General features: G+C 44.0%; 1 protein-coding gene across 1 annotated transcript in view; it reads right to left on the reverse strand.

The window, feature by feature from the left end:
• LOC106894883 (collagen and calcium-binding EGF domain-containing protein 1-like) overlaps positions 1–20,134 on the reverse strand; it is a 182,315-nt gene that overhangs the window by 18,767 nt on the left and 143,414 nt on the right. Inside the window, exon 6 of the mRNA XM_014953874.1 lies at positions 4,450–4,502. Coding sequence (XP_014809360.1) covers positions 4,450–4,502 — 53 coding nt within the window. The remainder of the gene's footprint in view (positions 1–4,449; positions 4,503–20,134) is intronic.

The raw sequence follows: 20,134 nt of genomic DNA on the forward strand, positions 1-20,134 counted from the left end.
AAAGTATACACAGCACATGTGTAGCACTGGGCGTAGAAGTGACAGAGTGCCAAGGCACAGAAAAGCACCAAATGAGACTAAACAAGCTGCTGTATGTCACGCCAGAGCCCCCCAGACCAAAAAACACGATTGTAACGGTGCCAAGCACTTCCTCCCTTGTGCTTGTCACCTTCTGAATAGCAGGCATCCTTTCTTTCCTACTTATTTCACAACTGTGTTGATTTTAACTCTCCAAGTGGTGGGGAATGGCAGTGCGAGGACCCCCAGCACCAACCAGGGTCGAACAGTGCAGGGACTTGCACAAGCGTGGAAGAAAAACACAGCCCTGGCCTTCAAACACTGCCAGCCTGGGGGCTAGTTTGGGTTTCGTAGGTGATGCTGGGGCTGTAAACTCCCGTTACATTTGGCACTACTAAATATTCCCAAATATAAAGCATTAACAGTGTTTTTCCTGGGCACGGTTGCAGTTTTCATTAATAACAGTAATAAAATCAGATGGAGAACAGGCTACTATGCCCAGCGCTGAGGTGAAAGTGCCTGCACCCCAGCCAGCGTGCCCACGCAGATGCTGGGTTTGGCCTGTGCCACGTTCAGCCTACTCAGAGTGGCTCTGTCCTCCCTGCGCTTCCAAGAATACATATGCCCTAATAAAATCCTAAAAATCAGCACTGGAAGGGACCGTCTTAACCACAAGCAGGACTGGCTATGCATAAACCTTTACTAATAGACATTCATCTAGCCTGTACCTAGAAATCCCTGAGTGATGGAGATGCCCCACCATGCAGTCTAGTCCTGTGATTAAAAATTCTTGCAGATAAAAAGCTTTTTACTCATATCTAATCCAAACTCCCTTTATAGCCATTTAAGCCCATTATTTTTGTCCTCTTCCTCTTGGCCATGAAGAACAGTTTGCTTCCCCACTTGCAGCAAGTTTTCACATACCTAAAAACTGTTATCACTTCTCCCCTCAGCCTCCTTTTTTCTAGACTAAACAACACTAGTGCTTTTTAATTGTCTCTCTTTCGCCATATTTCATATAATTAGTCTTTAAATAGGGTTTTAACACCCACCTTAGCAGAGCTCCATCAAGACTATTGCTTTGTTTACTTTCATAGAGAGCTAGGAAAGGGTCCAGGAGGAGGAAATCTCCTTGCTAGTGGTTCCCACACAGTTGACCCAAATCACACAATGGCTGTGGGCAGATGCCACATCACAGAGCTGTCCATCCTCGGGGCTTTGGCGCCTCAGGGCGCCAGGTAGCATGACTCCCTCAGGAACAGTCCTCATAACTGGGATGAAATTGGGCAGAAGCTGCTGCACCACCTCCACATGCTCTGCAGAACCAAGGAAGCTCATGCCCTTGCCTGTTCAAGCCCCTTGTCTGCCAGCCCAGCCTAAGAAATGTGGTTTGAGGACAATTCAAAGCCATATGGTGAGGATCAGGCTGTTCCAGACTTCAGGAAAATACAAAAAATGTGCAGCAGAAAAATGAACGTCTCTACATACATTTCAGTGAACTCAGGAATGACAATACAGCATGTAAAGCTGTACCAAGGAAATTTCTGAAATAGCATTACTGAGGAAAGAGCAGATCTCATTAGTGTTTGCCTGACATAGAGTATTTTGCTCTGAGTTAATCCTCAGCTAAGAAACTCAAGTAACAAACTAGTGGTAGGGAAGGTGTTCTCCAAAAGCAGCTGTTTCAGACTACATCTGTCTCTGCTTTGCTCTTGGTGATGCCATGAGACAGGATCTGGTTGGAGCTGTGAGTCTTGAAAGCAAAGAAGAAGGAGACCGTTCAGGAGAAAAGAGTGAGAAGCTCTTTTTTGACTTGCTTCCTAGGTCAAAGATTAAGCAGAAAGAGATGCTACAGGGAGAATCAGACATGCAAAGCAAACTCCTCTTGCTCTTTTCTGAGGATCATTGCTCTCAGCTCCTGCAACTGAAATCCAGAACAAGAAGGTGAGTCCACAATGAAATGCAGAAGCTGGGGGCATGGACTCATAGTGGACTGGACTGATTTCTGTTGCTTTTCAAGGGCAGACAAGAAATAACAGGACAGAAACCAAAGATGGACCTGGACAAAGATGCTACCCTTTGGGAAAGAGTCTGCTTAAATAACAGATGTCCAAGAAGAAGATCGGTGTCTTCCCGAGGCACCAGTAAGAGGGTGGATAAGGAAGGGTCTACCCCTCTCCCAACCCTTCTCCCTGCAGCCCCTGCTAAATCACAGGGAAGACAGGGCTGGAACTACTTCTCATGGCTTTGACTTGCCAGCACTGGATTAAAAGGTGCAGATGTGCTCTAATAAGCTCACATCTGTAATGTATTTATGCGCCTGTGCCGAGATATGCATTTCATACAGCTACTCTGTCAAGATTATGCCAAAACAATGTGTGAAGAGCCAAGTGATGTCTTGTAACAGAGTAAGTGAAATGAGTGCTTCACTGAATCATGTTTCTCATCCCTACACCAATGGCCCAAGATCATCTCAGATGTTATAGCAATTGCTGTGGTCTCTGAAGTTCAAGGGGAAATACAGATCAAGCTGAAAAAGGGGGAATGGAGACACAAAGGGAGAGAAGCCACAGCCAGCAGAGAAATTCAATTAGCGTCAGAAACTCTCAGGTTACTGAGATGCAGTTAACAGACAGGATTAAGTGAAGTCAGGGTACATAATAAAAAAGCTGCTTTCATAATCACCTAAAACTTCATCAGATTAAAATTAGAAGCCTAAAATAATATATATTGTCATAGTTCTCATTTTATTTTTGGTCCTTTTACTTCTTCTGCTGTATCCATTATATTTAGTGAATAATCAGCATATAAAATTGTCAAAATCCATAGGAAAGCTGGAGGCCAGACTGTAGAGTCCTGGCTTCTTTCCACCCTGAAAGGATTCAGGGCTTCTGCCTCCCACACACACAACTGCCTGGTAGCATACAGCACAACCGCCTCTTCCAAGTGCCCGTCTTGCTCTGGAGCTGTGATCTCATGCCACACACACCAAGAAAAAACTTTTTGCAAAACCACAGAACGAGGAACACTTTGCGAGCATCGATTTCACCCAAACCCTACCCAGCTCCCTGGGGCTCGAACTGACATGAAACGCACTATTCCCATTTCGAGAAGACGTGGGGTTTTTTTCGATCATTTATTTATTTATCAACTAGTGTTCTAGTGTTTTCAGCCAGCAGCATAGATACAACTTAAAAAAGAGCAGCAGGACCAGAGTTGGGGTTATAATCCCTGCTGGCTGGAGACCGTAACTCAAAAACCAGCTGACTCTCTCCAGTATGTTAATTTGTCACTTTTCTTTTCAAAACATCACCCTCCCAAACTGGGAAGACTCTCAGGTCAGCTTGAGGCTTTCCATATGTCATCAAATAGAAGGATGTGTTACCGTAAACCGATTTTTAAACCTGCTTTTTGGATCAAACAAGGTTTATTGGCTTTTCACCTCTGGCCATTTGCTTCTGCCTGGCAGTTCCTCTTCTATAACTTCAGGGCCAGTTTTATCTGAATCGGGCAAAGCAGTGAGAGTGATTGGAAAAGTCACATTGCTACTGCTCAGTGCAGCCATGGGCTGGGTAGACTCAGCAGAGGCCTCCCCCTGGATTAAGGCAGCCAGAGGTCACCCTTTTCCCAGGTGAGACCTCATTGCAGCAACCTCTGAGAACTGGGACCCCAGTACTGCCTTTGTGAAGTGTATCTGTCCCTTTCCACTAGTGTGTGAACCACCCCAAGTAATTCCCTGTCTCCCTCTGCCCCTGGTGACAAGGAAGCCATGCCCACAACGAGGAGAGGCGATGATGAGAGATGCCGTTTGGTGATGCTCTCCCCTCACGGATGTCTTTGGGAAATAGGTAACTAAAGGCAGGACTAACTCACAAGTCACCCGCTCCCTGTGCACTTACAAGCCAAATTGGCTGTGCCAGATGCAAGGGGTACATGGTCTAAGACACCAGCCAGGAAGGGTGTGCTCCTGGATGCACGGAGACCTCCTACGTATCTAGGCAAGATACCCCATCCCTGGAAGTGCTCAAGACCAGGCTGAGTGGGGCTTTGAGCAATCTGGTCTAGTGGGAGATGTCCCTGCCCATGGCAGGGGGGTGGAACCTGATGATCTTTAAGGTCCTTTCCAACCTGAACCATTATGTGATTCTATGAATGCGTCGCTCTGTTTGCAGCAGGTGATGGTACAAGATCTATGCAGCTACTTAGGGGACGATCGAGGCTTGGCGTGCTAAGTGAAACTTTTGGAAGACGCTGATCTTTTTATTTTCCCAACAATTTCTTGGAAACAGTTCACCCCACGGACACATGAGATACGGCCAAGCCTGTGGTTATGTCAGGATGCTTTTCCAAATCAGCAATGCAGAGAACAGGGCAAACAGGGAAAGACAAAAGCACAGGGACATGAGGGATAAGAACAGTGAAATCACATACCTTCAGGGATGCACTGTCCAAGAACAAACTTATAACCCTTACAGCATTTTTTCCTGAAAAACAATAAAATAAATAAATTAATAAATAAATATGTTCTCTGAAGGTTGGTGCTGCTTTTAAAAACAGTCATGGGTAGATCATGGATGTGGTGAACCAAACAAGATGAGAACCCTGAGCTTTGCAGTTTGAAATATCTTAGCATTAAAGAACGCAACACGGAAATTCACCACTCCATCCTTGAGGCATTTTAAATGACAGCATGGCCAGCCAGCTGAGAAGCCGGGCTGGGTACCCCAACGCTGACCCACGCAACATCACGAGTCATTTCTGAAAACCCTGCTCCCTTGAGCTGAGGAGCAGCTGACCTTGCAGCTCTGAGGAGAAAGACCTGGGAGTCCTGGTGGACAACAGGATGCCCAGGAGCCAGCAATAGGCCTGGTGGCCAAGAAGGCCAAGGGCATCCTGGGGGGCATCAGGAAGAGGGTGGGTCTTTTTAGTCTGGAGAAGAGAAGGCTGAGGGGGGATCTGATCAACACCTATAAAAACTTCAAGGGTGGGTGTCAGGAGGATGGGGCCAGTCCTTTTTCAGTGGTGCCCAGTGACAGGACAAGAGGAAACAGGCACAAACTGGAACAGGGGAAGTTCCATCTCAACATGAGGAGGAACTTCTTTCCTGTGAGAGTGGCAGAGCCCTGGAAGAGGCTGCCCAGAGAGGTGGTGAAGTCTCCTTCTCTGGAGACATTCCAAACCCTCCTGGACACATTTCTGTGCAACCTACTCTGGGTGGACCTGCTTTGGCAGGTGGGTTGGACTAGATGATCTCCAGAGGTCCCTTCCAACCCCATGTGATTCGGTGATTCTGCAATACTGAAAGGATTCAGCACACCTTGGTGGTGTCCATACACATAACTCGGGTCATAATTTTCATGATATGGTGAAGGGTGTTTTCAAACATCTGATATTACACGGTAAACTTGCAGAAAGGGGTGAGTCTCAGTGAGGTGTACATGCAAGATAAATGTTATCAATCATTTATCATCTTTTAATAAACCCAGAAAGTGGTAAGTGACATATTGAGTATTTCAACTGGAGCAAGGGAGAGTATCTTATACAGGCAGGGGGATAAAGTTGCTGAGAAGAGACAATAGGATCAGACACTTTTTATGTGCCTATGATACAAACAAAGTCTGAGTGCTGAGAAATTAATGTTTCTTACACACTGGCCTGTAATGACATTTAGACATTAATCTATACCTGTTTGTTTGTTTTCTAGGCAGCAAATCACAGCATGTCACCAGGACTCCCAGCAGTGCTGAGGAGCCTCTACAAATGGCTGTGTCCCATATCACCCTCAGAGCTACTCACTGTAGGGACCTGGTGACCTTTGAGGGATCCCAGGGTTGTGGCTACCAGTACTGCCACAAGAGAAGCAAACTGCTGTTCAGTGCACTATTTTACCAAGTTTACATGAGTCTGAGGGGAAAAAAACCCCTATATTTTACAAATTTGCATTTTTTCATGCCTTGTGGATATGCTGAAATATCTGCAAAACTGGGAAACCATCCATTTGGTCTTATCCTTTAATTCAATAACTGACGCAGAAGAGTGCTAAAGCCATGGCAGTTAATGACACAACACGCCCCTAGACAACACACAGCCACCACAAATCATCATTATGTTGAATTTAAATCAACTATCAATTGCAACTGACCACTTAAAACAAACAATGCATTACTCCAAACTATATAAAAACAAACTTTGGCTCCATATTTTACCCTCTTCCAAAGATTAGCTGGAATATAAATTATGCTTAATGAAGGTTGAACATCTGAAGAGGAAGCCTTGCTTTGTTATGCAAACAGTGGTCCCTCATTAGACTTTTCTCCAAACAGTGCTGTGAAGTTTTATCTGCAAGACAAACAAATGCAGGAGGAATGAGTTCAAAGGTGCATCGGGCAGGCTGCTCATATGCTGCAAGCCCTGCTGATGGCTTTCCAAGTGCACATTCATCTCCTCCTGTCTGTGGAAGAAGGGAGGCTGATAAAGGCTTGTTTCTAGCTGCTCTTCAGAAGAAGACACGGCCCAGCTTGAGAGAGTGCTAGGAGATGGGAAAGGAGAGGGGGGCACCCCTGCCATGGGATGCTGACCTGCGGGGTTGTGCCAACCAGAATTAACCAGAGAGGGACCAGCAGCTTTCATCATTTCTGCCCTTCTCCCTGGGAATTCCCACCTGACTGCCACCCTTGGAGCAGCTTGTGGCAGCAGATGCGAACCTCAGCCAGCACAGCCTGCTCACCTGCTGGGAACATTGCAGGAGCTGCCTCTCTCCTCTCAACTTGGTCAGTCATGGCTTTTGGCTGACTTGTTGGCTTTCCTGTGGCAAAACTGTGGTTTTATCTGCCTTCCTGGATTGTCCTAATAGCCAAACCACTTGTCAAACACCTTTACCACAGCCACACACTGAGTTATGTCCATTAAACTCTGCCCTGGCACCCTGAAGCAAGGACAGCCCTAGGGAACCTTGCTGGGGGTTGCTCCAGTTAAAGCCCTGGCAGATATCCAAGCCCCTCCTGAAATCCGTAGCTTCAAAGGCACCTTGCAACAATGAGTTCCACAGGGGGATGTGATGTTTTTGAGAAAATACTTCCTTGTTTTCAGTCTCCCCTTTAATTTTTGATGAATTTTCCCATCATGAAAGCACTAAGTCACACCAAAAAGAAGTGGTTCGGAGGATGGATGCCTTGCTTTCAGTTTTACCCTCCAGAAACCAATTCCCCTTGACAATCGGTTCCCAATTCAAGATTACAGATCTCTGTATTAGTGTAGCCTGTACTCAACAGCAAGCTTCAGCAAGATTTTGCCAGGGAAACTGCTACTTTAGGGTTAATGCACAGGAAATACGATACGACAATACCCGTTTCTCTGAACATTGCATCGCAACCCTGGGATCCCTGCATGCTTTAGCTCTCTACATTCCTAAAGAGAAATCTGTCAAAATGATGGACACATGAGTTGATCATTAGCAAAGGCATTTTAATAGCAATACTCATTTTCAGACATCCAGCTCCAGGTTGACATGTCTAATCAACGTTGCACAGCAGCGATCTCGTTATACATAGTGAGAGATAAGAGGGGGTCCCCGCTGATAATTTTAGCTATTGAATAACTTTCAGCAAGGCGGTTGCTACGCGGCTGTACATGTGAGCACGCATCGAACACCAACTAATACATGGCTCCGTAATAAGTTCAGCCACTTAAACCTGGATCCACAGGGAAGTAAAGTTGATTCGTTACATTTTAAATCCGGTTTCCAAAAGGAGAAACTTCTGGCAGATGTTTTTCTTACAGCTTTTAATGGGGTGCTTGAACTATTAAAAATATATCAGCAACTTCTGATTCTCATGCGATCTTCACTCATGAGCATGCAGAAGCCCAAATTCACAGAGGGTTTTGGGCGCTGTGATTTTGATGACTGCAATGTCTAACTTTTGTGTTACCTGTAAGAAAATCCACAGTGATCACAGGACTCTCTCAAAGCAAAGTCACCCTTTTTTTTTTCTGACAGGTAGCTGCAGGAGAAGCAGGGAGATGTTGAGCTACTCCCCTCTGCTCCAGAGGCCAAAAGTTGCTCCTGGACCACTGAATATCAGAAGATGGGACTTAGGGTCAAACCTCTGATACCAATAAACACATCTATGACCAGGCAAGCAGTGCAGGGGAAGCAGGGAGATGTTGAGCTATTCCTCTCTTCTCCAGAGGCCAAGTTGCTCTTGGACCACTGAATGTCAGAAGATGGGACTTAGGGTCAAACCTCTGATACCAATAAACACATCTATGACCAGGCAAGCAGTGGATCTGCCTTTGTTGCAGGCTTTTGTGGCCCACCACCTTGCAGATTGAGAGGGGAGCTGAGTGTTCTGGGAGGCCTCCCATGTCACATCACCTGCTCCCACCCCACAGCGGTCCCCCAGCACAGCAACCCCCACCCCACCTTGCAAAGCAGTAGCTGCATGATAGCATCGCCCCAGACAGGCAGGACGAAAGGCAAGATGCAAGGAATGTGGCTTAATTAAGCCACCACTTTATTAAGTTAGCTTATCTGGCAGCTATCAGCAGTAACTCATCCAGTGAGGACCATGTTTTTTTCCCCATAATTGTTTCCACCTGGTGCAGGGCTGCCATTGCCCCCAGCCCACCTCCCGTTCTGCGCAGGGACACTGCTGAACTGAGAAAATACCTCTGTGCAAGAGGGAAGGGAGTGATTTAGGGTCTTACAGCAGCTGAAATGCTTTGGAAATGCAAACAATAACAGGATAAACATTTTAAGTGATAATTAACCCGCTGCAGTAAGATGTCAGTGACTCGGGACAACGGCTGGCTTGGAGCTGCTTTTCGAGGTTTTTGGTTGACTTCAGCAAAGAGGCAACTCCAAAACTCTATCCTGGTGACTATGTTGAAAAAGATACATGATGGCCATTTCATGAGTGAAAAAAGGGAAGGCAAAGGGGAAAAGTGAAGGGAAGGAAAAAAGAAAAGCTTTATACTGGTTTCAGATGGACATGGTATGTTAAAGAAGCTCTTGCTAAAGATGTCAAAAGAAGAAAGAGAGTCTACTCCAGGAAACACTTGCCTCCTAGGAGCAAAGCAGACACAGAATACCTTATGTTGAGTCAGAAAGTGAGTTCTTACGATAAAATATTACCCTTGCTTTATCCCTACAACGCTGGGGTTCAGAGAGACAGTCAGCCTCCAGGATGGCTCCACCCCAACAGAGGTAATTCAAGCAGTGGCACTTTAACTCCCATTCATCAGGGGTGGGAGCGCACGCATGGACGGTTTCCATAGCTCAGCTGATGCCTGAGGTCGCTTCCCTGGAAGATGCGGCAGCTCCGTAGGTGGTCAGGCAGGTCAGATCCCCCCTCTCTGACATGCTATTTCTGACCCAAGTGTCAGAAGAGTTGTGGCTTAGGGGGCACGAGTGCTGCTGAACATTTTATCTGGGCTTAAATGCATCGACACCATTCTCCAAGGTCGGTGCTGATAGAAAAGAATGATAATACAGTCAAGCAAATGTATTTAATCAAAAAGGCTATTTCCTGTTGCGAAAAAATATTAAAAAAAACACCAACAAAAACCAGATTTCTTCAGACAACGTCATAACATGAACTCAGAAGGACTTGTGCTATACCTTGAAGACCTGAGTCAGCAAAAGGCATGGCAGGGCAGTGTTTAATTGCACAAAGGGGTCTTTGTTAAAAGGGCTCCTTATTGTGCCTGCCCAGAGTTTCTTTTTGATCACCCTGACTTTGAGAAATACACAGTGCAGCAAAAATGCGAATAAAATAAAACACAGCAATTAACTTACAAAAGATAATTAGCTAAAAAAAGCAAGCCAAAAAGGTACCTTAAAAAAAAAAACCCAAACTTAGTTTTTTCTTAAACTCTATATAAAATTGAAATGGGGGCCAGGTTTGTCTGCCAAAGCATGCACAGACAGAGCCCATCTGCAGCGCAAGTGTATGAAGGAAGCAGCTCGGTAGCTGCGCGCAGTTTCGCTGTAATTCACATGGAGAGAAGATTTATGGCAACATGGTGTAAATGCACTTTATTTTTATTTGCCTTTCTGTGGGACACATACCGAAATCTTGAGTAAGAGAGGATGGCCTCCCTGCAGACACTTGCTCAGCATACACTTTGCCATGATTTCCAGACTTAGTCCTTTTTCACAGTTTTGTAAAGAGATAATTTATGTTCGCTTTGGGTGTAACACAAAGTCCAAGGACAGCCCACGATCTTCCAGTCACCATCCCAGCCCAGCAGGAATAACAGAGTTTATGGTACCTGTCTTCCACTGCCTATGAAATGCTGAAGCACCTATGACTGAAGAGAAACACTTATTTGTTTCTCTTAAATGACTGAATAAAATATGATTTGCCTGAACACTCACAGAGAGCCATCCTTTACCAGCAAAGCTGGAACTCAGACCTCTGACAGCAAATCACTACAACCAATTACTTGATTTTTCTGAAAGTCAGATTTTCAGTGATTAATGTGCTGTCTGAGTCTAAGCCATGTTTCTTGTCCGTTACTTAAGTCAAATAAATTTACCCACATATAATGATTTTCTTAGAAAAATAATTTTAAAAAGCCCTGGTATCTGCCCTTTTGCTCAGCTCTGGTTATTAAGACAGGTACTAGAAATGAAATACCATTCCAGTTATTGCTAATGGGAAGGTTTTGCTAAGACTCACAGGTCCTGGGCTCCTCTTCGATGAATGCGAGCCAGGGACCAGATCTTCCCCTGGCAAAAGCCACAGACCTCTGTTGACTCTGGGAAACTGTGCCAGCACTTACCCAGGGGGGCTCTGGCCAATGCTCTTGAAAGCTCTCAGGCACACTCCTTGGCTGCTCCTTACTGTAATGTGTTGTTAACTGACTCCTTCTCTCCTCACAGTGCTATTTCATGTCATCTTTTTATGGTCAAAGGGAGTTTTATGGTGCTGGAGTATAAACTGTGGTTCCTTCTTCTCAGAAGGGACCTTCCAAACTGATACGATGATTTGCAGCCCCTGAAGAGTGCAGTATTTGTGAATGCATGAAGCTCATGCCTCTATAAAAGAGCAAAAAAAGATCTCAAGGGATTCAAGAAACTCTCCATCCTGCACGGAAATCGGTGGCACTTGGAGTTATGATTGGCACCGACCTGCATGAAAATGCACATTTTTGTGCAAAACTTCATGGGTCTGGGGAATATAGCCACCAAAAACATCTGTCTGATGTGCTGTTTGTAGCAGCCCCTGGGCCCCTGTTCTCCATGGATTCAGTGCAGGACATCTCACTGTGATGGTTTAATTTAAGAAAATGAGATGCGATGTGATGGTCAGTGGGGGTGCTCAGACAAAATCTGGGCAGGCAGACTGCTTCCCCAACACATCTCCCTGTATCAGCAGATCAGCAGTACCAGGAAACCATCACTTGGACTATTTTAGGACTTTTGGGATGCAGGGAAAGGGGTTGGTATGAAAACCTTCCACGCAGCCCCAAAAGAAAAAAATGAGCTCATGAGCTTCTGCTTGCTGCAGGAAGAAGTGGCAACCAAAACTCAACTTTTTGGGTCTCTTCAGTGCAGAATACAGAGTTTTAAAAATGTTTCTTGTCATGTGTAATGAAAGAAAAAGGTCACACTGGGATTTCTGCATGAACCATACAGACTAGGGCTTCACAATTTCAGGGAAGCCGCAACACTGTGCTACAGGACCGGAACTAACATTGTCCCTTGTCAGCCACTAGCCCAACCAGAGCCTTGGTGCTGCCAACACATCAACGAAATCCAGGCTAATCAGCATTTTTTTCTGTAGCACAGACCACCTGGAGGTAGCAGTCACCACCAGTGCTTGTGTCTCACTTAGCATACCAATGTCCAAAAATGACTAAGTGAAAATCTGCCTGTGAATATTCTCTAAGCAAAGAAGGGAACTCTCAGAAGGAAAATGTTACACAACTTCAAAAAGGTAATTACCCTTGCTGACACTGGAAAAGCCATTTGTTGGATATTTTACATGCATGTGAACACCATCCTCAAAATCACATATGTGATTCCTTCCAGCGCTGGACTGTACTTTCTTCCCCTCTCTTGGATTTTTATTTGACTTTTTTTTCTTAATGCAAGGGAATGCTCATGTGGTTTATCACTAGACAGCATGTCAAAAATAGCAGAATGATTAAATAAAAGGCTTTTGACTGTTCTCATCTGCTTAGACTCAGTTTTATATACACACTGTCAGCTTTGTCTTGCTCTGTTTTCTTACAAATTTCTTTTATTTTCTGGCATTGTACCAGAAAAGGATTTTGTTTAGTTTTGCAGGTGAAGTTTGTATGGATTTTTCAGAATCAAATTAATGTTTGACAGGTGTGAAATTTGAGGGGAAGAAATTAATTTTATACACAGACAGGACTGCTCGCATTTACTACATAGTCTAATGTACTGGTAAAGTATAATGTATCCTCATAAATATATTGTCATTTCTAAGAAAAAGTGGCCTTCTAAGTCTCAATTGAAATAATCCAAGATTGAGACGGTGATTTAAAATAACTCACTGCTTTGAGATTTAAAGTACTAAAAGTGAGCAAAACCCCTTTTTTTTTTCCACCATCTCTGACTTCCAATGAGAGGACTGCAAGCCAAATTTCCTTCCAAGTCTGTAAATAGCATGTCTTGCTGACGGCACACATTCAGTTATTTATCTAACCCAAGGTGAGCCAGAGTACAGGACTAATCACAGCACATCTGTCCTGTCTCTTGGATTTTTTTAAACTTCCATGACTCTTCATTTTGTAGCTCCAATTTCCTACCAAATATCCATGCGAGATAGAGAGTAATAAATTCCATTTCAGTAGGGAAGGCAGAGCCAGAGCAGCGCTGCAAGGAGCTGGGCTGGCTGCTGTGCTGGTGCTCAGTCGCTGGAGCCAAAAAGCAATAAATTGCTGGCAAGCTCTCAGACTTACTGAATCCAGTCCAATCCAACCCCGTTTATATAGCATCTTTCATCAACAAGATCACAAAAATGCTGCATAAGCAGTGGCTAATAAACTCCTCTCGATAAACAATAGAAGGCAAGCGCCTTTCACACACGCATGCACAGAAAAACACATCATAGAAACTATGCAAGGAAGTCAGATCTCTGAAGCTAGCTCCTCAAGCAGGACATAAATCCCAATTAACCTTCAGAGACAAGCTAGTAACTCGGTCAATGTTCCCTTAGGGGTGAGCTGCCACATAAGGGCCTGATCCTGATTCCGCAGAAATCGCCGGCAGCTTTGCCATGAACACGTCAGGTTGGGAGCAGGCTGGGACCAGGACTTAGGATGAAGGGTAAGAACACGCTCAGCTCTGAGAATGGGCTACAGCTGGACTTGGAAGAACAGTTTCAGATAATCACTCGCGGCACAAACTTAATCAAGTCTGACTGACATTTGTTATTGGGAAACTTTGCAAACCTCTTCCTGCTTTTGATGGATGTGGGATTTGACACGTACCCCTGCCCCTCTATATCCCCCACGGGCATGCCATCTAACTATACCCTAGACCATCCATCCACGCCCTAGATACAGACACAGATATTTAATCCAGACATTTTGATCTGTGATAGTTCTTGAAAATCAGCTCCAGGAAGAAAGCAAGCAAGCAAGTCCAGCCAGGCTAACGTTTCCGATTTAAATAGACTAGAAGTGGAGAGAAACAGACATAAAAAACATCAGCTTTTAGGAAAGTCAAATAGCATGGAAAAATAATTAAAGAACAATGCAGCTCTGAGGACCTTGTTCTCTACGCTGGCTACCCACAATGTCCAGATGACACTTCGGTTTCCAGCAGTGAGCTGGAAACTAAGAGAGAGCGTGAGGAAGATGTCTGCGTTTGGAATATCTGCCTGTCTGGTGTGGAAAACTCGTCTTGAAAGGACAAGACACCACGCAGGGTATGGAGTTTACGTGAATAGTCCCAAATTACCAGGAAACTGGGCACTCTCTATATTCCATCTACACACAAGGGGTATGAAATGGCTCCTATCTTCAGAGCACACGCTTTATAAGAGTGCAAAAAGCATAGTGATCTAGTTTTATACATTATGAATCACATAAGGGTGCTTAACAGCCACTTATGCCTAAGGATTTTTATCCTTCCAGTACTGGCTAAGAGTCACTGGGGCATGACCCTGCTTCAGTGCAGCCAAGGGAATTTTTCAAGTCAAAGTTTCAGCCATCCTATAAGCAGCAGAAATAAATCATAGGGAAAAAAAATCCACCGTAATTTTAGAAAACTAGATTCACAGCATAATTTGGGTTGGAAGGGCGCTTTGGAAATCATCTGATCCAAGCGCATCTGACAGCAGGGTTAACTGCTCAGAGACATGTCCAGGTGAGTTCTGAATGTCTTCAGGGATGGAGAAGGCCTCACTTCTCTTCCAGTGCTTAACAACTTTACTTTTCTCCCTTAAAATATTCATGCTGCAACTCATGGCTCTTGTACCATGTCCTTTAGAAGTGCACCTCTGATGAAGGTCTGCCTTTGTCTTCTCTATGACTCCTCATTAGGTAGCTGGAAACACCAGTTAAATTTGCCCCTTCGTGCCCTCTTCTCCAGACTGAGCAAACACAGCTCCCTTGAGCTCTTGAATATGCCCTGGAGCACCTTAGTTCCAAATTGTTCGTAAGTGTACAAAACTCTAGGTAACCAAATAAAAAAGTATCACGGCACATATTCTTTAAAATATTAAAGAGGTGGAAAACAAACAAAGAAAACGTAAAGCAACAAAAACAACAAAAAAGAATTAAAAAAAATGATTTGCTAAATTGCAAAGGAATTGCAGCTTTTGTCCCCTCCCACTGTTTTCTCTCCCATCTTTCCATTTTCACAATAAAATTTTAAATGGGGAAGAACTGAAAAAAAATAGTAAATCTTGAATGAAATACAAGCAATGCTATTTGTCATGACAATATTTTCAAACAAAAGAGTTGGCCAGCTCTGATGGCTATCTAAGCAACAAAATGAAGTTAAAATTGTGCTTCTAGTATATTTTCAGCATCAATAGCAGCAATGGAATTAACTTCTTAATATAAGCCCTTGGAAATCTCTATAAAGACACTAAAAAAGATATTATTTCAAGGGTGTTTCACTGATCCAGATGTTTCTCTCCTTTTTCTCTCTGTTTTATTGTTCCCAGAGAGGACCTTGTAAAAACTGAAACTGCTTATTAAGTATACAGACTTAATGAATTGGACAAGGAAAGAAATAATTCCTAGCATAACATGTTCACAAGTCAGATCCATGTTTATCATCCACAGAGATGATAGCAAAATACTCTCTATATACAGAGCAGTCTCTGTTAGGACAGAATCTGTCTCTATGAACTGCTTCCAGCATGCAGAGAAGATTCATTTTTAAAACAACACAGTACAAAAGCATGCTGAATTATGTAGTGATGCTGTACCATGGCCCCAGTGCCAAGGATTATTTTTAGAGCCACACATCTGCAGGTTATTTGTTGCAGGGTAGGGTGGATGGAGTAAATCCTGAAACAATTCGCTAAGCAGACAAGCATTGCTGGAACGGGCCGTTCTTTATATGGTGTCACTAGAAGGCTTGGTATCTGGGACGTGGCAGTGGTCTCCATGCTGCCTGCGTAGCAGATGCTGCTCCGCTGTCAGCAGATGATGGGAAGCTCATGAAGCAGTTTTTGGTGTGCCCATTAGCTCCTCTGTTCGAGGAGGAACACCATCCTTCCCATCTTCCTGCCAATGAATGGGCCACGGTGATTTCAGCACCGAGTACACCAGGCCAGCGGTGCCCACTAAAAGTCAGTCCATCCCTCCACTCTTTAATTTGTGAGCAAATGGGGGGCATGAGGCCAGTTTTAAAAATAAGAAGCAAAGCTATTTTCAGAAAATTCCTTCCATTTCCCCACTGCGCCGTGTCCCACACAAGGCTCAGCTTTCAAGCCAGACACAGCCTGAACTTGGTGTCAACCGCTCATTAGCCACGTAGTAATTGCAGGAGCGACTGTGCTGTGCCCTAACCGAGCAAACCACAGCCAGAGCCCTTGTGGAGAGCCCATTTCCTATTGCCTCATTTAACTGAGCTGGCACTGGCTGCTGCTCCTCTCTCCCCACCCTGCTGCTGGAAGACGGGTTTAGCCCTGAATAACCTACTGAAGTTAAACACAAGACTTTTAAGAGATGCTGAAATGCTATCAAGTCAACTCATCCCTCATTTCATTCTGCCTGCTTGCTATTTGCAACCATGCTCCAGCTGAAAGAAAGTCTCTCCTCCACCCCCAGCTCCCCTTCCTCTAGCCTACTGCCCCAAAACTGGGGATGGGCTCTGCTACCAGGTATGAAGCCTGGACACCCTGAGATAGGACCAAAAGGCACTTTGCTTTGGCCCACTGTGGGGCAGCCCTTGCTGCTGGGGGGGAGAACTGAAGTAAAACAGCCTTTGGGATACGCAAGGGAACTGAGGAGGAAGGTCACAAAACCAAACCTTGACCCTCCCATCCTTAGGTGGCTGGTGAAGATGTGGTCCTGAGCTGGTGGGGATTGCTTGTGACAAACACATGGGGAGCTTCAAGCGTGTTGACTTCTGGGAGGAAACTTGCACAACTTCTCTCACTGTTGCTTGATGCTGGAAAACCACCACCAACCCCACGATCCTGCCCATCTCTAAAAAAAAATCATTCATCTAAACCATATCTTTCCTGAGAAAGGAAAATTGCACTATTGGGATCTGTGACCTTGCCAAGATTATGCTTTCTGTGAAGAAAAAACTAGCTTTAGCTGGTTTAGCCCCTTATTCACAGAAACTAAGCCATATGACTTTGGACCAGCGTAGTAGGTAGTGAAGGTATGTGCTTCACCCAGAAAAATGTATTTTTTTTATTGCTTGATAAGCTTTTTTTCTCTCTTTACTTACTAAAAAATAAATGATTGCATGTAAAGAAATGGAGCATATCCATTTTAGAGTTTTGGCCCACTATGTAATGTTATTTCACTTTTTTTAATAGAAGGGAAATATTTATAGTTGCAAAGAAATTATTTACGAAGTTCAAAATGAACCCAGTAATATTGTTGTGGTTGAACAAGTGTGTGCTCCCAACCTGCCACGCTGTTGTCCTTCAGAAGTGGGTGTATGTCCCCAGTGAGCAAATACCCAAGAAAATACCCATCACATCCATTTGTAAAGCACTTTGGGATGAAGGTGGTTTACATCTAGAACTTTTTACCAACATGTCACTGGTGGGTTTATGGATAGTCATGTGGCCTCTAGAAAAACACATTTAAACATTTTGCATTACAGTGCTTTGTCTCAGGTAATTGCTTTGTTCTGTGCTATTTCACTTCCTCTAAAAAGAGAAGTTCCATTTGTCTGTGGTGCTCATTTTTCTCCTACAGTTTGTCTAATTTTAGTGTTCTAATGAGGCCTTTGCTAAATAGCAAGTGATGCTTCTAGCTGATGTTTTGGTATTATTGGTGCAAAACCAAAGGTTTTTTTTTTCTTTCTTCCCTGTTGGCTTGCAGTATTGTGCAATTACCCTTGTATTAATTATGCACCACATTTGAAACAGGGTTATGTTTTCAGATACTAGTGCCTGCAGGCACATATTGAATTTATATTAGTACAGCCCATCCTAAAACCAATGCAAACTGGGGATGACTCTGCTGGAGTATTTCTATTCACAGGCAGCAATTCAGAGCTGTGATTGCTGGAGCGACTCTGGTGTTTGAAGCATCCAAATGGACTCATAGTTTGGGCTCATAATAAAAAAAAAAAAAAAAAGTGAGAACAGAGTGAGATCAAAATCAGGGTTACTGACAAATTTACCCAGAAGATAAGGTAGGATACGTACAGGTAGTGCTATTCTCTAGGGGTAATGTCACTCCTTGAAGGCACACACGGAGAACTATTGGCTTCAGACTTTCCAGGCACTCTGTAAGAGCTCATCTGTATGGGATCAGAGCATTTCCTTGCATCAGGCACTGTTTTTCTTTAGGAATGTCACTCAGTTTGCTTCATTTCATCAGGTTTCCCTTCCCCGCAGATCATCCTGGGCAACCATCCTGTGCACCAGCCCAGTCGTGGCATTCAGTGGTTTCGTCTGCTGCCGCAGGGTCTTTTCAACTCACTTGCAAACGTTTGTTTTCTTCTGGTGATTGGATTTTGCTTTGTCTGCCTTATTTCCGTGAGCTGCGATGAAGGCAAGCATCCTGCTGGGTGTCAGTTTTAAGACGCGCTCGCTGCTGGCCATGTGCTTGATTGCTTGTGGGAACCCTTCACTCTGTCATGGGCTTTTGGCATTTCTCTCACAATATCGTGTTTTTGTAGGCCAACTGTGGTGCACCTGGGCAAAACCCCTTTCTGAACCGCTCAGGCTACTGCTTCTTGAAAATGCTCGGCACCACCTTTCTTGTTCTTCCCTTACATTTAAGGTCTTGCAGTGTAACGTCTCATTACCATAATGCCTACCAATTACCTAAGAAACGCAGGGGAGGCTGGATCCTCATGGAGGGAAATGCAAAGGGCCTCCACAGCCCTCACTGGAACTGTACCATAAACATAACAAGCTTGGTGTTGTTAATATGAAGGTTAAATGACTGTTAAAACATCTCTGGTAGTGATTTATTCTCTGTACAGTACTTAAATAGCATGTACAGCATTTAAATAGCATATTTCACAGCACTCATGGCTGAGAGGAAATCGTTTTCCTCCTGGACATCCTCACAGGTACAAGAAGTATCTTCTCATGCTAGAGGGAACAGGATGGATCATTTGAAAAGGAAAGACCTCTTGCCTTCAGTGAAAGGTGAAGAGAAGACAGGCTGATACAGGTCTCATCTGCCTCGGCCACAGCAACTGCACCAGCAAGATCTTAGGGTCACCTTGTGTCTAAAAAATCTCTTTTTCTGAGATTAATTATGGGAGAAGTGTCAACTGAATATGATATGGCTCTTGGGCTCTTAAAATCTCTTTTCCAAATAGAGTGACAGCACTGAGATATTTATCAGCAGGGAACTTATCACTGTGGCCTTGGCCAGCAGCAGGATGGTGCCCCATCACCTATGGGAAGTGTTGGCAAGCAATGGCAGATACCACCTTGATCAACTGCCCAGGATGAACCATAGGCAAGAGCTGCCACCTTCACTTAAAGCAAACAACTTGGGAAAGTTTGGGTGATTTCTTCCTATTAACTTATGGTTCTCTAATGTGTTTCATGCTATGACCATCATTACTAACCTTCCAGACATTTTTAACTTGATGCTGTACTTAAATAAGCACAAGTAGTGTATTTTTGTGTATTTTTGTCTCCAAAAAGTGACATTGCAGGTAAATACACTGTACACTCAAGGCATCAGTCAGTGTTAGCCTGTAGAGACAATGCTGAATTTAGATCTGAGGCTAAATAAATATCAGTAAAGACAAACTTTCATACCTCTTTTCCTCTCAGAACATACTTTTCGTGCCAGTTTGGACTGCTTCTACATTCCCACCAGTTCATCTACATGCAATACACGTGCATTGCCTTTAAGCCACAGTTCACACCACTACACTTTTGTGGAGGTCACATTTCATGCAGAATAAAAGAAACTAAGTTTTTTTCTTTCCTACTCTGTTCACAAGTTGATTTTTATTCCCAAAACACTCCAAGGAAGAAAACCCGACATTTTTACAGCCTGAGATATCAATCTGATTCCACAAAGTTGTTTGAAAGTGCTATATTATATCTGGCACCCTCCAATATATTTGGAATAAAGGTTTGGCATGTGGTGTAAAGATGACTCCCCCAAACACATGCATGCAAACTCCAAACTGAAATGAATATCACACACATTCCTTGAGAAATTTCACCTCTTAGTTTGGATTTTTTTTCCCTGCTTCTCTACCAAATGAAGTGCTTGTTCATCACTGTTATAACCCGATGGGCACGGTGTGCATTATAATCTCACCATCTGCATCATTTACATTCCCCAATGTGGAATCTCAGCCAGATGTCTGACTTATCTCCAAGGCGCTGACTTTGGGCATATGGTTTTTATTTAAATGAAACACAATAATAACAGAAATCCAGTATCTATTATCTCTCACAACTGCAGATAGCAAGTCAGAATAAATTTATCTTGGGCCTTTTATTGTTGC

This window comes from Calidris pugnax, unplaced genomic scaffold (assembly GCF_001431845.1).
Source record: "Calidris pugnax isolate Ruff unplaced genomic scaffold, ASM143184v1 scaffold178, whole genome shotgun sequence".
Lineage (NCBI taxonomy): Eukaryota > Metazoa > Chordata > Aves > Charadriiformes > Scolopacidae > Calidris > Calidris pugnax.